At 34.8% G+C, this 17,330-nt stretch overlaps 1 protein-coding gene and 1 long non-coding RNA gene across 3 annotated transcripts in view; one reads left to right on the top strand and one right to left on the bottom strand.

Moving 5' to 3' along the window:
- The window catches only part of KIAA2026 (KIAA2026 ortholog), an 86,583-nt gene that overhangs the window by 7,832 nt on the left and 61,421 nt on the right, over positions 1 to 17,330 (top strand). The window contains exon 2 of one of the 2 annotated variants that reach the window (XM_006190324.3): positions 15,893 to 16,093. The exons of the other annotated variant lie outside the window; for it this stretch is intronic. Coding sequence (XP_006190386.2) covers positions 15,893 to 16,093 — 201 coding nt within the window. The remainder of the gene's footprint in view (positions 1 to 15,892; positions 16,094 to 17,330) is intronic. 2 annotated transcript variants of the gene reach the window in all.
- On the bottom strand, positions 1,425 to 10,967 carry LOC116663120. The gene is made up of 3 exons (XR_004319173.1): positions 10,958 to 10,967; positions 10,328 to 10,338; positions 1,425 to 1,562 (listed from the first exon to the last, which is right to left on the bottom strand). It is a non-coding gene; the product is annotated as an uncharacterized LOC116663120 (long non-coding RNA).

Below are 17,330 nucleotides of genomic sequence, written 5' to 3' on the forward strand. Positions count from 1 at the left end.
AGCATCAATGAAAAAATATTGCTAGATATAATGCAGAAAGTGTTTGAATTGCTATTTAACACAGGAAGTATTTTGGGGAAGTATATTCACTTTACAAAAGATAGCTTCTTTCTCCTTTTGTTATACCTCATCTGCTAGACATAAGTTTTCTTTCAAATGGTAACATTTATAATAGTTACAGTTTGGGTTTTCAAAAGCTATAAAGGTAAACATTTTTGTTTAAATTTTACAATCTATACTAGCCTAGTATGTTGACTTTTTTTAATTTATTTAAAAAAATTTTTATTGAAGTACAGTTAATTACAATGTGTCAGTTTTTGGTATGCAGCGCAAAGTCCTAGTCATGCATATATGTAAAAATACTCATTTTCATATTTTTTTCCATTAAAGGTTGTTACAAGATATTGAACATAATTTTCTGTGCTATACAAAAGAAACTTTTTTTAAACCTATTTTTATATATAGTGACTAACATTTGTAAATAAACTCCCAAATTTATTCCTTCCCACCCCCTTTCCCTGGTAACCATAAGATTGTTTACTCAGTCTGCGAGCCTGTTTCTGTTTTGTAAATGAGTTCATAGTGACTTTTATGGTGATGGTGGTGTATATTCTCAGCTTTCTGAGGTTGAGATCAGAAAGAAAATCTCTCTTACAGAATGTGTATGCAGGTAGAATATTGACATTATTCTCCCTATGGCATTTCAAGTTTTATGTTTTTAAACTGCTTTTCAATTTCGGTGTAGATTGCCTAACAAATACATAGAGGACACCAAGATTCTGCTAAATACACAATTCGTAGTGAATTCAGGAACTATTCTCATGTTTGTTCTAAAAATGAGAACAAATCTATTTCATTTTGCACTGAGGAGAGAAACGGATCATCTCTCAAAAAGTTATTATATAGAGAAGTTTTCCCATAAGAAATAGTTACAAAGGTAGATTGTTTCCATGTTAGCCTACGAGCCCAATTTTTAATATCTGAATTAGAAAAATTGGAAGATAAAAATACTAGAATATAATCAGTAAATAAAATTGAAGACATATTTCATATTTGTCTTGAATATTTGTGCTTGAGGAAAAGCAGGTTTAAATTTGACTCTGTTCCCATAGATAAACTCCTTCCCTGGCTCCCTCATTTTCTTCTCTGATGCTGCCTTATTTGCAAGGCATTCCCTCTGTCTGGTCAGCCTCTATCCTCCTCAGCCTCCTTTGTTTTCTTTCATAGCATTGATTGCAACCTAATTTATAGCATGATTTAATGATAAATCTTTTTCTCCTAACTAGAATGTAAAATCTATGAGGGCAGAGACATTTTCTGCTTGGTTTGTTGCTATTTGACTTCTGTAAATGTTGATTTGAAATTAAGTAGTAGGTGGTTTAAATTGTAGGTGGTATAGGTCATTTTCAAAGGTTTATGGGACACGTCTCTCCCAAAGGGTGTTTCCCAGATTGCCAGCGTTAGAATGATGTAGCAGATTCCTTGGCCCTCGAATAGCATATTTAAGTCTGTTAATTCAGAATCTGAGTGGTGATTAGAAAGCTACATTTTTAATAAGCTCCCTAAATGATTTTTACACACAATAAAGTTCCAGGACTGATACTTCAAGATATAATAACACTGTTTCATGGTTGATTTCACATCAGAATTTGGAATTTTCCATTCATTGAAGTGTTTTTATCACTGCTTTTATACTTGTCAACCTTTATTAACATTGTATTTTGGGTTATAGTCAGAATGAAGGGGAAAAATTGAGAAGCAGATTCATATATTCACGGTTTCCTGGGAAATACAATTTGAAGAAATTAAATGGGAATAAGTCAAGGATAGTGTGGGGGAGGGATGAGGAGACATGATACTAGGTGTTTGCATTATTCCTCTGAGAAAGACTGGAGAGAGCTTGAATGTCATGTGTTTGTGAAAGACTATTACACAAAGTAGTCTCTGTTTTTAGATTTTTTTTTCATTGTTTTAAAACTTTTTATTGGTGAATTTCTAACATAAAAAAATCAAAAGAGTATTTGAACCTTTATGTTCCTCACAGTATTTATTCGTGGCTGATTTTGTCCCATCTATACCTTCTGTATACCTCCCTTCTGTATTATTTTGAAGCAAATTATTAACATTAGATTTTTCTGTAAATGCTTAAGTTTGTAACTCTCAGAAATGGGGACTCTTTCATTTAAAATGTAATTACTGTACCATATCACACCAAAAGTTTTTTGGTGCACAGATTTTTGGATAGCAAATATCCAGTCAGTTGTCACATTTTGTATTGTTTCAAAAATTATTTTAAAAATTTGATATATAGTTTGTTTGAATCACAATCCAAATAAGTCCACGAGTTACATAGTTGGTTCATATGTATTTTAATTTATAGATTTCCCTTTCTTTTCTTCTCTATCTCCCCCCACTCTTCCTCCCCAACCTTCTTGCAGTAATTTTGTTGAAGAAAACAGATTGTTCGTGTGGAGTCTTCTGCAGTCTTGAATTTTGCTGATAATGTTCCATTCTTTTGTTCTCTGTATTTCCTATAAATTGGTAGTTGGTTCTAGAAGGTCCATCAAATTCAGGATCACTTTTTTAGGGGAGGCAAGGGCAAGAGCATAACTCTTTAGATAATGTTGGGTTCATCCATCAGTTTCTGGTTGTATGTTTTAACTCAATTATGAATTGTTAGGTTTAGCATGATGGCACGATGTAATTTTGCTGAATTTCTTAAAATGAAAGGTAATGAGTGGTGATTTTATAGTGAAGTTTTACTTACTTTCTTTACATTTAAAATTATCTGTTGAATTTTCTATGACAAGTCATTTTTTTCTGTTTCTTCCTTTAGTAGAATTTAGAACATGAAAGTAATTTCAGGAATAAGCTATTTTATTTATCATCTGAGAAAATTGATTTTAGTTTAGAGTTATATTAAAGCATTAATTTTGTGAGTAATCCCTGTTATGTAGGGCTAATATGTTAAATAGTAGCAAAAATTTAAAAACCTGAAGTTAAAGACCCTGGATTCTATTCCCATATGCATTTATCCATTTAGATGTGTTTGTGTGATCTTACATCATTTATCAGCTGTGGATAATAATACAATTCTTTGTGTTTCTCATTTGGTCTTCAGGAGCAGTAAAAAGAATTCCAAAGTAAGCTCTCATAACATTGCGTTGCACTATATTGGACAACATAATAATACAGTAATTGACCTCATAGTCTTCTGGCTCACTTTTAAGTTTTTTGTTTCTCTATTATAGTTGTGTATGAGTGCCAAGCCTTTATAAAGTTTAAAGTTTTTAACTAGAGTTCTGAAACATCCTCCAACCCATACAGTATGCAAAAATGTATGTGGGAATATGACATACATCTAAGTTTTTCCAGGGAAAGGATGCAAAATTTTAGTAGGTCATCAGAGGAGCACAGACCCCAAGAGGGTTAAGAACCATAGTTTAAAATACAGAATTAACAAGCACCCAGTAAGTTATGATGATGTTTAAAGTAGAGAAGATTCCAATTCAGTGAAGAAAAATTAGGCCTTTAATGGAATTAACAGAATATTCAAATAGTACCCAAAGATAGTCTTATAGTATGCCTGTGTTTATACTATTAGGTGTTTAAACAGACTTGTTTAACTGTGACCATGAAGCAATAGTTTTGCTCTGCGCTAAATTAAGAGGGAAAATGTCTTGGAAATAGTCTTCTTGGTATTCTAGAACTCCGAAAGAGTTAATATATGACTTACTGTACTGGAGATGTCTTAACTTTGTGAGTAAAGTGAGTTTAATTCTGGTTTTGCCAATGACACTTGTGTTGAACTAGACATTGACTTTCTCTAGAATTCCATTTCCAGTCATTGGCCATTAACTTCATCAAATTCAAAACAGTTTCTAAACACTTAAAGTGCCTCCTTCTCTACTTATAAGTCTCTTTCTTCTTTCTATATCTAGTGAAATCCTAATTATCAGAGGCTCAGCTCAGATTTTATCTCCTCTAACCTGATACATAATTAATTGCTTTTTTCACTGTATTCCATGATTCTTTGTTTTGCATCTGTTTATAGCACTAAAAAAATTCATGTTATGATAGATCTGTCTCTCTATATTGTGATATAATAATTGTTTGGTAATTCTTGAGTTAATGAAATAAATGAGCTTATGCAAAAATCAAATAAATATTCAGTTATATCAAATCAAAATTCCTGCTTGTTTTTTTAATAAGACTCTGCAGAGTTGTCATCTTCTCAAGAAAACTTCTTTATGCCTTTTTTTCCTCCCTCTTCTTTTCAGCTTTGGTTAGGTATATTCTTCTGTTTTTACAGGACCCACCTTTTGTGTTCATATGATTTGTATCTGTTTGCATGTCTGTTTGCCACCCTAAAGTTTAAGATTTTCTTATGTATTTTTGTATCTCTGGAAACTGGCTCTTCAAGTGCAGAGAAACTCAATACATATTGAGTTGAATTCAAATACCATATCCTCTCCTAAGGTATGGATCCAGTATTTAAAATCATATGATAGGAGGTAGTACATGATTAATGTAGTAAGACAGGTACTGTTCCTTATATTCAACAATGCTTATTATTTGATAGGCACTGTAGAAGGATTCAAAGATGAATATGGGAAGATAGGAGTTGATAAACTAAGTTCATGTCGGGGTCATTCCAGGCAACAAGAATAGCACATTCAAAAGTGCAAAGGGGAAAAAGCCACTGTATACAGCTAAGGAATGATCAGTAGTTTGTTTTGGCTTGAGTGCTAGTTATATATAGAAAAGTAATGACAGCTGTGACTGGAGGGGCCAGATGATGGTGCCAGCCCATAGAAGGCCTAATATGCTCTGCTAATGAAGAGTTTGATATTCCATATTAGTGAGTTATTAAATTAAAAGCTTTTAAGTTAGAGAATTACAAGGGACACATATGAAATGAATTAGAAGAGAAGACTAACATCTATTTGATCTTTTCCCATCCCTTAATTTTCCGCTTGTCTTAATTTTAATTTTGTATTTGACTTTGCTTCTCTTAGGCAACAGATTTGGTGAAAGATTTATATAGAAATGTATCTGAAAAGTTGTTTTATATTAAGCAAAAATCTTAGAATAATGCTAGAGAAAAGAGAAAGACAGAACTTTTTTTGCCAAATAATTTAGATAGTATACCAGATCTAAATAATTAAATCATTTAAGTTGGACTTAGTTGTTTTGTTTCTTTAACTGGATTTGCCATATGTAGTTTTTTTTTAAACATTTTTTTATTGAGTAATAATCATTTTACAATGTTGTGTCAAATTCCAGTGTAGAGCATAATTTTTCAGTTACACATGAGCATAGATATATTCATTGTCACATTTTTTTTTCGCTGTGAGCTACCACAAGATCTTGTATATATTTCCCTGTGCTATACAGTATAATCTTGTTTATCTATTCTACATTTTGAAATCCCAGTCTGTCCCCTCCCACCCCCTGACCCCTTGGCAACCACAAGTTCGTATTCTATGTCTATGAGTCTGTTTCTGTTTTGTATTTATGTTTTTTTTTTTTTTTCATATTCCACATATGAGTGATCTCATATGGTATTTTTCTTTCTCTTTCTGGTTACTTCACTTAGAGTGACATTCTCCAGGGACATCGATGTTGCTGCAAATGGCGTTATGTTGTTGGTTTTTGTGGCTGAATAGTATTCCATTGTATAAATATACCACGTCTTCTTTATCCAGTCATATATTGATGGACATTGAGGCTGTTTCCATGTCTTGGGTATTGTAAATAGTGCTGCTATGAACATTGAGGTGCAGGTGTCATTATGAAGTATGGTTCCTTCTGGATATATGCCCAGGAGTGGGATTCCTGGGTCATATGGTGAGTCTATTCCTAGTCTTTTGAGGAATCTCCATACTGTTTTCCACAGTGGCTTTCCTTGCTTCCCTCTCCCACTCTTAATGACTTAGATGTCTCTTACAATTTTGTGTTTATTCTATTTGGAATTCATGGTAGTTATCACCTTTCCAGTTATGAGTTTCTCATTTTTGTAGCATCCTGCTTCTTTTCTATTTAAAGAAGACTTGTCAGTATTTCTTTTAACATGGGTTTAGTGTTGCTAAACTCTTTTAGTTTTTGCTTGTCTGTGAAGTTCTTTATCTCTCCTTCTATTCTAAAGGATAGCCTTGATGAATAGAGTATCCTAGGCTGCATCTTTTTTTCATTCAGGACTTTGAATATATCTTGCCACTCCCTTCTGGCCTGTAGTGTTTGTGTAGAGAAATCAGCTGAGAGCCTATGGGGGTTCCCTTGTAACTCACTCTGTTTTTCTCTTGCTGCCGTTAGGATCATTTCTTTATCCTTGACTCTGGCCATCTTGATTATGATATGTCTTGGTGTGGGTCTATTTGGGTTCTTCCTCTTTGGGACCCTCTGAGCTTCCTGTACTTGGATATCTGATTCCTTCTTTAGGTTTGGGAAGTTTTCACCCATGATTTCTTCAAATACCTTTTCAATCCCCTTTGCTCTTTCTTCCCCTTCTGGAACCCCTATTAAGCATAGATTGGCATGCTTTATATTATCCCATAGGTCCCTTATAATGTTTTCATTGTTTTTCTCTCAGCTGTTCTGATTGGGTGCTTTCTGTTGTCCTGTCTTCTAGGTCACTTATTCGTTCCTCTGCATTATCTAGCCTGCTTTGTACAGCCTTTAGATCAGCTCTCATCTCAGCAAATGAGCTTACTGATTCTGCTTGGTTCTTCTTTATAGCTTCAATTTCATTTTTGACATATTTTATATCTCTAAACACTATTTCTTTTAGTTCCTTCAGTACTTTGATCACTCCTTTTTTGAAATCTTGATCTGGTAGGCCATCGATGTCTATTTCCTTGATCATGCTTCCAGGGGATTTCTCTTGATCTTTTAATTAGGGGTGGTTCCTCTGCTTCTTCATATTGTTCATATCTCTCTGGCACCAGTGGGTGGGCGGGTCACTCCCCCTCCCGATGTGGCAGTCAGATGCTGCACTTGGGCAAGGCAGATGGGCAGATCACACCCCCTCACAGCACTGTGGTCAGGTGCTGCGTTCCTGCCAGGAAGGTGGGTGGCCACCTGCCCTCTCCCGGCGCCGGTCGCTCTGCTGCTCTGTGCAGCTGCCCGTTCTGCCTCCAGTCCACACTCTGTAGGCGGGCTCGGGGAAGACCGTGGAACAGCCCTGCCTCTGCTCTGTGCCAAATCTCAACTCCTTGTCTGTCTTGGCTGTGTGAGTTCTCTGAGGTGCCAGGGCAGAAAGATCCTATCTGCCTCAGGCTGTAAACAAGTCTCAGTCCTGCCTAGGAGGTTGCGGAGCCCCTGGGTGTGGATTCAGGTCTCAGCCCCGCCCCTGCCCAGGCGCTGTGCACAGGAGGATATGGCGGCTGTGGCTGTGCCCTGCCTCTCTTCTCAGAGAAGTTCCAGTAATGGCGCTGCAGGTCTGAAGAGACAAAGGACTATGGCGCCCCTCCCCCCATGGCACACCAGCCATGTTGCTTTGCTTTTTTCACAATTTATGGGGGACTGAGGTTGTTCTGCTCCATATCCCCTCCCAGCCACGGCATGCAGCACCATGCAGTCCCCCGGGGCTGCCTCAGTGCAGCTGCCCCAGTCCTTCGCCCAGCTCAGGCAGCCTGTCCCGCTCCCAGCTGCCGGCTTATGTCTCGGGCTGGATGTCGCGGGGACCCTTTCTGCCTGTTTAACTTAGTTCTGTTGGTCAAGGGGTGCTCGGGGCAGATCTGAGCCTCGGAGGCTCCCCCTCTGTCCCTCTGGCCTCTCCATTGGCGAAGGGGAGACCCAGCGAACGAGTGCTAGTCCTCCTTTGCCACTCTCTCCCCGTGGGACCCATCCCACACTGTTTTGCTTTTTCTTCTTTTTTCCTTTTCTCCTACCAGATTTTTGGTGTCTTTGTCTTTCAAAGAGGGTGATGTTCTTTCGGAGTTCTGCAGGTGCTCTAGCTGGCTGAGTGGGTCTGTAGATGTGAGTTTCGGTGTATTTGTGGGAGAGGGTGAGCTACAAGCGTCCTTCTACTCTGCCATCTTGCTTCTCAGTGCCATGTGTAATTTTATATCTTGCTTATCACTTACTAGATTTGATTTTATCTGTTACTTGATTGTTACCTGTAAATATTATTACATATGTGACTATACACTAACAGGATAACAACAGTGGGACCTTGTAGTGAGGGTTTTGTGTTTTGTTTTGCTTTGTTTTGTTTGACCCTGTGGGGTTTTTACCTAGGAATTTTATTTTTTGCCATGTGAATTAGTTATGTTTTGCTTTGTTTGGCTACCAACAAAAAATGACAGACCACTTTCACTAAAAATTAGCCTAACATTGACAGATAACTAAATAAAGAAGTTGTGGTATGTATATACACACATACATACATGCAATGGAATACTACTCAGCCATAAAAAATAAATAAATAAAATAATGCCATTTGGTGCAACATGGGTGGACCTGAAGATTGTCCTTCTAAGTGAAGTAAGCCAGAAAGAGAAAGAAAAGTACCATATGATACCACTTATATGTGGAATCTAAAAAAAAGATGCAAATGAACTTATTTAAAAATAGAAACAGACTCACAGATATAGAAAACAAACTTAACAGTTACTAGGGTGGAAAGGGGAGTGTGGAGGGTTAAATTGAGAGTTTAGGATTTGTAGATGCTAACTACTATATATAAAATAGACAAACAACAAGTTTATACTGTATAACACAGGGAACTCTATTCATTATCTTGTAGTAGCCTATAATGAAAAAGAATATGAAAACAAATATATGTATGTATATGTATGACAAAAATATGGTGTACACCAAAAATTGACACAACATTGTAAACTGACTATACTTCCATTTGAAAAAAAAAAAAACAAACCTAAGAAAAATAGACTGATTCATTAAGAAGTAGGTTAAAGTCATCAGTCATGGCATGGTTTGTGAAACTTAAGAATATACCTTAAAAATATTTTTAAATGTTTGTAATCACACAAGTTAGCTAGTTCCTAATGTTTTTATTACTTTATGATTGTCCTTTTCAACAATACTTTTGATTAATTTACCAATCTAGAGTAAGGAGTAGAGACAACCTGCCTTGGCTGCCTTTAATACGGAAAGGCCCAGCAGAAGTTTTGAAATTACATTTTATTTATCATAATTTTAGTAATTGTTATGTGCCACTCAGTCACTTTTGGAAAAGCTTTATCTGTATTAAATTATTTAATCCCCATGACATCTCTTCAAGTAATTAATGATTTACATAACTTGTTTTACAAATGAAGAAACAAGACACAAAGATTAATTTGCCCAAACTAGTTAGTGACGGAACCTGGATTTGAATCCAGACTGGCTCCAGAGCCCCAGGTGCTTAATCACTGTGCTGTGCTGCTTATGAGCAGGAGCTGTAGGGATTGAGAGAAAGGAGACTTTCTACCTGAGAGAGAGGCTGGGGAGGAATGGATCATTAAAGAGTCCAAGGCAGAGGGAGCATTTAGATACTTGTGGTATAGGATCAACAGGATTCACTTGCAATATAAATCATTACTAATTATGTATGTTAAATATAACTTGTGAAAATCTAAAGGAAATAATTGAAGTGTTATTGTAGTGTACATGGACTTTGCTTAGCACCCCAGTGACTAGTGATTGTTTTATTAATAGTTTATGAATTAAAAAATAATGTGTACATCTTGGCAAAAATTAAACATTACAAGAAGTATTACAATAACAATTGTTTTCTTCTCTCCTGTTGCCTGGTCCCCTACTGTTACGAGGCTACTGCTGTTACTAGTTTCTTATATTCAATTAGGTGTTTCAGGTTTTTTTCTGTTTATGTGAAGCTTTACTATTTTTTTTAAATTGAGGTATAGTTGATTTACAATATTATATTAGTTTCAGGTATACAATATGATTCAAAATTTTTGTAGATTATAAAATTATTTTAAAATATTAGCTATTTTCCTTGTGCTGTGCAATACATCCTTGTAGCTTATTTATTTTATACATTATAATTTGTACCTATTAATCTTCTACCCCTATCTTTGCCTCTCCCCACTGGTAGACATTTCATTGTTCTCTATATCTGTGAATCTGGTTTTGTTTTGTTATAGTCATTCATTTGTTGTTGTTGTTTTAGATTCCACAAATAAGTGATATCATACAGTATTTGTCTTTCCCTCTCTGACTTATTTCACTAAGCATAATACCCTCCAAGTCCATCCATTTTGTTGAAAATGGCAAAATTCCTTTCTTTTTTATGGCTGAGTAGCATTGCATTGTGTGTGGATGTATATGTGCATATATGTGCACACACACATACATACACACATACTACTTCTTTATCCATTCATCTATTGATGTATACTTAGGTTAGTTCCGTATCTTAACTATTGTAAATAATTATAAATCCTGCTAGGAACATTCAGAAGCATGTAACTTTTCAAATTAGTGTTTTTGTTTTCTTCAGATTTATACCCTGGAGTGGAATTATGGAGCATATGCTAGTTCCATTTTTAGTTTTTTGAGGAACCTCTATAGTATTTTGTACAGTGACTGCACCAATTTACATTCCCACCAACAATGTACAAGGGTTCCCTTTTCTCCATATCCTTGCCAGCACTTGTTGTCTGGTGTTTTTGATAATGACCATTTTGACAGGTGTAAGATGATGTCTTAATGTGGTTTTGATTTGCATTTCTATGATGATTAGCAATGTAGAGCATCTTTTCATGTGACTGCTGGCCATCTGTATGTGTTCCCTGGAAAAATGTCTCTTCAGGTCTTCTAGTTGTTTGTTTTTTGGATACTGAGTTGTATAAGCTGTTTATATATTTTGAATAGTAAACGCTTGTCAGTCATATCATTTACAAATATTTTCTCCCATTCAGTAGGTTGTCTTTTCATTTTATTGATGGTTTCCTTTGCTGGGAAAAAGCTTTTAAGTTTAGTTAGGTACAATTTAAAATTTTTTGCTTTTGTTTTCTTTGCCTTAGGAAAGGAAATACTGAACAGGAAATATCAAAAACTTATTGGTATGATTTATGTCAAAGAGTCCTCTGCCTATGTTTTCTTCTAGGATTTTTATGGTTTCCCATCTTACATTTAGGTCTTTAATCCATTTTGAGTTTATTTTAGTATATAATATAAGAAAATGTGTTAATTTCATTATTTTACATGTAAGCTGTCCAGTTTTTCCAGAACCACTTATTGAAGAGACTGTCTTTTTCCTGTTGTATACTCTTGTCATAGATTAGTTGACCATTAGTGTGTGGATTTATTTCTGGGCTCTCTGTTCTGTTCCATTGATCCATGTGTCTTTTTGTGCTACTATCATACTGTTTCGATTACTGTAGTTTCTTAGTGTAGTTTGAAGTCAGGGAGCTTGATACCTCCAGCTCTGTTCTTCTTTCTCAAGATTGCTTTGACTATTTGGTTTCTTTTGTGTTTCCATACAGATTTTAGAATTACTTATTCTAGTTCTGGAAAAACACTTTTGGTGTTTTGATAGGGGTTGTATTGAATCTGTAAATTGACGTACGTAGTATGCTCATTTTAACAATATTAATTCTTCCAGTTCATGTACACGAATTATCTTTCCATCTGTTTGTGTTATTTTCAGTTTCTGTCACTAGTGTCTTATAGCTTTCTGGGTACAGGTATTTTACGTCCTTAGATCTATTCCTAGGTATTTTATTCTTTTTGCTGTGTGGTAAATGGAATTTTTTAAAAATTTCTCTTTCTGATAGCTCATTATTAGTGTGTAGAAACTCAGCAGATTTCTGTATATTAATTTTGTATCCTACAACTTTACTGAATTTATTGATGAGTTTTAGTAGTTTTGGAGGGGTGTCTTTAGGATTTTCTATGTTTAGTATCATGTCATCTGCAAACAGTGACAGTTTTACTTCTTCTTTTTCAATTTGGATTCCTTTTATTTTTCTTGTCTGATTCCTGTCTCTAGAACTTCCAATACTATGTTGAATAAAAGTTAGCTGTCTCAGATTTTAGCATGTTCAAAACTGAACTTTTGGTTTGTTGTTTTGTTTTTCTAAGCCTGTTCTTACTTTCTGAGCAAGTGACTCCACTATCTGTGAAGTGGCCCTAGCCAAAAAAAAACTAGCTTTTTTCATTGATTCTTCCTTTTCACTTATTTTTCACGTTAAGCATATCAACCATTTCTGAGTTTTCTTCTCCTAACGTATATTTTAAATCTTGCCCATTTCTCTCCACTGTCATCACTTAAGTACAAACTATTATCATCTCTTGCTTGGAATACTGCTATAGTTTCCTGATTTGTTTTCCTGTTTCTGCTTTTTCCTTCTGGAATCCATTTTCTTCCCAGCAGTCAGAGTGAACTTTAAAAAATGTACATTGAGAAGTCAGTACCTTGCATCAAGCATTTCATTGGCACATAGGCTATAGTAAGGAGTTTGGCTTATTGTCTTTCACGTACCTGCCAAGCCATATCTCCCCTCAGGGCCTTTATACTTGTTCTTTCTTTTATCTAGAACACTTATCCCCAAGGTTTTCTTTGAGTTTTTGTTTGCTTGTTTTTTTCTTTGAGTTTTTGTTTGCTTGGTTTTTTGTTTGTTTGTTTGTTTGTTTGATCATGGCTGGCTCCTCCTCCTGTCACTTCCTCAGAGAAGTTATTCTTGACTGTCTTCCACAGAACTTATAATATCTAGCTTATAATTAGAACTTATGTGTGTGTATATGTTTACTCAGTTTTTGCATATCTTCTTACTAGCAAGCCCAGTTTGAGGCTCTGAAAGTATTAGCAAAATGAAATCCTTATCTTCCTGGAACTTTCATTCTGGTGAAGAGATGGATAATTACCAAATAAGTAATTATATAATGCAATGTACTATCGTAGCATGAAGTAACAAGAAGAAAAAGAAAGCAGAGTAAGGAAATAGAGAATGACAAGGGATCCATTACTAGTTATGGTGGTCAGAGAAGTCCTCTCAGATATGGTGACATTTGACCAGAGATTTGAATTAAGTGATAGTGCCTAGCCATACAAATATCTGGGGGGAAATGCTTTACAGGAGAGAGATAAAGTGCAAAGCAGATTTTGGTGTGGCTGAGAATAAAAAGGTGGCCAGAACACCAAAAACTGAGGGCAGAGTAGTAGAAAATAGGGTCTGCAGTGGTAGATGAGGGCCATAACACAGTAGCTCTTGTAGGCCATCAGAACTTCAGATTGTATTTAAGTGTAACTGGAAGGCTTTGGAGGAGACAGAGTAGAGGAATAGCATGATCTGATTACCTTTTTTTAAGATTTTGAAAAATATTATTTTATTATTTTTAATTTTTTTTTATTTTTGGGGGAGGAGGTAATTAGGTTCATTTATTTTTACAGGAGGTACTGGGGATTGAACCGAGGATCTTGTGCATGCTAAGCTTGAGCTATACCCTCCCTCCTGGTTACCTTTTTAAAAGGATTAGCTGGGTTGCTGCATGAAGAACAGGCTGTAGGGAGATCAGAGTAGAAGCCAGGAGACCTGGCACAAAGAGATGGCAATAATTGAGGTGAGAGTTTGAACATTTTCACAAACACACACTGCTGCATGCCACATGTATGTTAACATACACATATACTTGTATATAATTATGTTTGGGTTAAAACATATATTTTGTCCAGAGACTTCTTTTTTACATTCAGCAGTGTAATATGGACATCTTTTACAGTGAGTACTTACAGATATACCTGTTGGTTTTGATGGATGATTGTACCGCATGTTGTGATGTACATGACTGTATTTAATGTCTCCTGTTGAAGATCTTTTATATTTCCAGGTTGTTCTTTTTGAATAACAAACAATACTTTGTGTATGTGTGTGTGTGTGTGCATTGCTCATAGTTGTTGTGGATATATAATACCTAGAAGCATGATGGGTCAAAGGATATATGCACATTAAGTCTTAATGATTATCACTGCATTGACTTTCAAGAAGGCTGTGCCAATTTTAGATATCCACTAGTGTTGTATGAGAATTTTTTTTCCTTATAGACACTCTCCAATACTGAGTACTATGTCATTTTGATCTTTACATCTTGATATGAGAGAAACATTTTCTTTTTTGTATTTTAATTACAAATGATAAATATCAGAGCTTATATTCTTATTTTTGTTGAGTAATAAAGGGTATTACTTTCTCTTTGATCTTTGTTCTGAGAAAATACTCTTTTAAAAAGTGGTGTCTAACTTATCTTTTCTAATAAGAGTAAAGTTAAAGGATAAAATTTAGTTTCTGACTTGTTTACATAACAGTTTAGCCATATGACTTAATACTTTCCTCAACTCTCCTTATCCCTAATGCTCTGCATACATTGTGACCTCTGAGATGTCATCATGTTTTAGTGTAATATTATCCATTAATGTTCTTTTCCATTAGTATTGATGAGGAAATAATTAAAATTACATAATTAGTTAGTTCTCCAGTGTAAGCACTTAAAAGGAACCCAGGTATACCCATTCAGTATCTTTTATTGCCATTTTATTTGCCTTAGGCCCACATTCCTCACTCCCAGACCAATTAGCTATCATACAGATATATACTATTCTGCATAAAAGAATCACAGCCTGAAACGTATGGATAGATAAACTCAAATTCTTCAGCATTACTGGAAAATCAGTTTAAACCTTCATGACCTGCCTAAAGCTGAATTAGTTAAAATGTAATCTCCTTCTAACAAACAAGCAAACAAAAACCCATATAATAGTGCCACAGTTCAGTGGAACTTTGCAGTCATACCATTCATGGGCCCTAGATAGCCTGAGACTAAGATTGTTATAAAGTCATTCTAACTTAGAGCAATAAACCACCATGAACATAGTCCGAGATGGACAGGAGTTTGATTATAGTTTATGCCATAAATGTTTATGTTTTGGTGAACCTTTAGCCTATTTAGCCAAAAGAACTCCTATAGGAAAGCAGGAAAATATGACTACAGGATCAACTTTTAATTTATATAGACTCTTAACCAGCATATTGAATGCTTACTTCAAGTGTTGACTTGATTTTGCATTGTAGAAACAACATGTACAAAACCTCATAGGCTCTGGCAGATTTTATAGAGATGAAACACCGTATATTTTACCTGACGCTTTTCACAATTAACTCATATAGACTTACAGTTAATGCATATAAATTCAGAAGTCAGTTTTTAGTCTAGACTTAAAATTTTACAGGATTAATGTGTGTTTCTTTTTTCAGTATAAATGGTTTTAATTATTTCAGATTCATGAAGGCAATTCATAGATAATTAAGCAAACTGCTAAGAAACTTTTTCATCATTATCTTTAATCATTAGATTAGTATCTTAGTTTATTAATAAAATATTATAGGGTAGGGAGACATTTGTGGTGAGGTTGAAGAGGAAATCTAGATTCCTAGTTTTATAGTTTAGTCAGAAGGTTTCTAAATGTATAGTTATATACTATAGTTGCTCATTTGTCTATGATTTCTTCAGGTTGCTTATGTACCATAAATTTTTTTCTCCCAGAATATTTTTGTATTATGTATACTTTCCTATACTAATAATAAGTAGTATGAAATATATGAAGAGATGTAAAGATAAGCTACGTTTAATTTTGCAAAGAATAAAAATTTTTTCATTAAAGACATCTTTAATAATTTTAGTGCTTCAGTTTTGTGTATATTTTTAATGTAGGGGAAAAGACTCTCATTCAGACTGATTTTATGACATGAGTGAGGAAAATTAGAAATTATGTAGGGAGGATAAAAATCTGGAACATAGCTAAGCAAGGTTTAACTAAATACCTTTTATGTAGTTAGCAAAAAGGATTCTTCTTAAGATGCTAGTTAAGGGGGTTTATTGCTTACCCAGAAGATTTGACCTATGAATTGACTTATTCTTCTCCAAGGCACTTGAGAGAAAAGACAACGATAGCAGTTACATCTAGAGGCTATTATGGATTGGAGGATGAGAAGGGAACTGCATGTACTTCAACAAGGCGTCGGTCAACACCGCGAAGTTTGGCAGGCTTGACAAGTGGAGTTTTTGAATCTATAATGGTTCAAGTTTTGAGACAGGAAGAACAGCTGAGAGCAAAAGAAGAAAAAAGGTAACTGTTAAAAAAAAAAAAAGTTAAGTTTCATGTTGTTCAAATTTTCAGAAACTACATTTCAAAGATTAGCTGTGTAACTTTTTTTTGGCCATTTCAAATTTCTGGGCCCATTTCAGTAGTGTTCCAAAATGCGTTCTCACCAAAGTATGAGTTAATACTGAAATATCACAATAAAATTTATTTTAAAATACAGTTTTAAATTTTTGAACCAAATTACTTTGAATTTATACAAAAATAATTTTTATAAAAGATTTCAGGATGCTTTCTAGATTTCTGGAAGTATCCTCAAGTGAATTATAACTTTTAAATTAGAAGAATTTTATATAGATTTGTATAGCTTTAAAATAGAATCAAAGACCTTTAAAATTAGGAGAAACTCCAGAGATTATGTGGTTCAAATGACATACAAGTTCATGTCTGCCAGATCCTTCATTGATATTAATTTCCTGGATAACTGTGCTTACTCTGGACCCACCAGGAAAGAATGCTATGCTCAGTGTTACACCTGTAGGGTCTAGGAGCATAGAGATTGATGATACTTCTATAAGTTTTTGTAATAACAAAAGAGACTAGGACCCAGAGGTAAGTGATTACTCAAAAAAGACTGGCGATTTTTATACTAAATCAAATCTCAAACTATGTTAGGCATGATTGCTGAGGTAATAGGGAACTACTAATGCTATTCAAGGGAAATTTATAATATATTGTTGCTCCTCTTATTTAGTGATAAATTTAGCCTGCTTTGATATTTGTAGGATTAAAATTCAACCTTGAGACTTTGTACCACAACATTTTTTATAGTAGTGGTTAATTGGGAACCCACTGTGAAATACTTTTTTCCTTGTGGAGAACCTCATAGAACTACTTCTGCTATAGGAAAAGGGATTTTATGGCAGAGTAAAGATTAATCTGACAGTAGTGTATAATAGATTGAAATAGAAATTGAAGAAAAGGAAGGCTTGTAGAAAGCTGTATGTAGTAGTCTAGACTTCCACTACTGGTGACCCGAAGTAGGAAGAATGTCATAATGTCCTGGGAACAATCAAGACTTAGTACCTTCTTTGATATAGGGGAAACAAAGGAAGTAGTTGTAATAATAGCAATAAGAAGATTAAAAAAAAAAAAAAGAATGGTTAACATTCATTGAGCATGACTGTTTGCCAGGTTTAGCTCTAACCACCTTATTTGTATTCAACATTTGTCCTGAGGCACAGAGAAATTAAGTAACTTGCCC

This window comes from Camelus ferus, chromosome 4 (assembly GCF_009834535.1).
Source record: "Camelus ferus isolate YT-003-E chromosome 4, BCGSAC_Cfer_1.0, whole genome shotgun sequence".
NCBI classification, from domain to species: Eukaryota; Metazoa; Chordata; class Mammalia; order Artiodactyla; family Camelidae; genus Camelus; species Camelus ferus.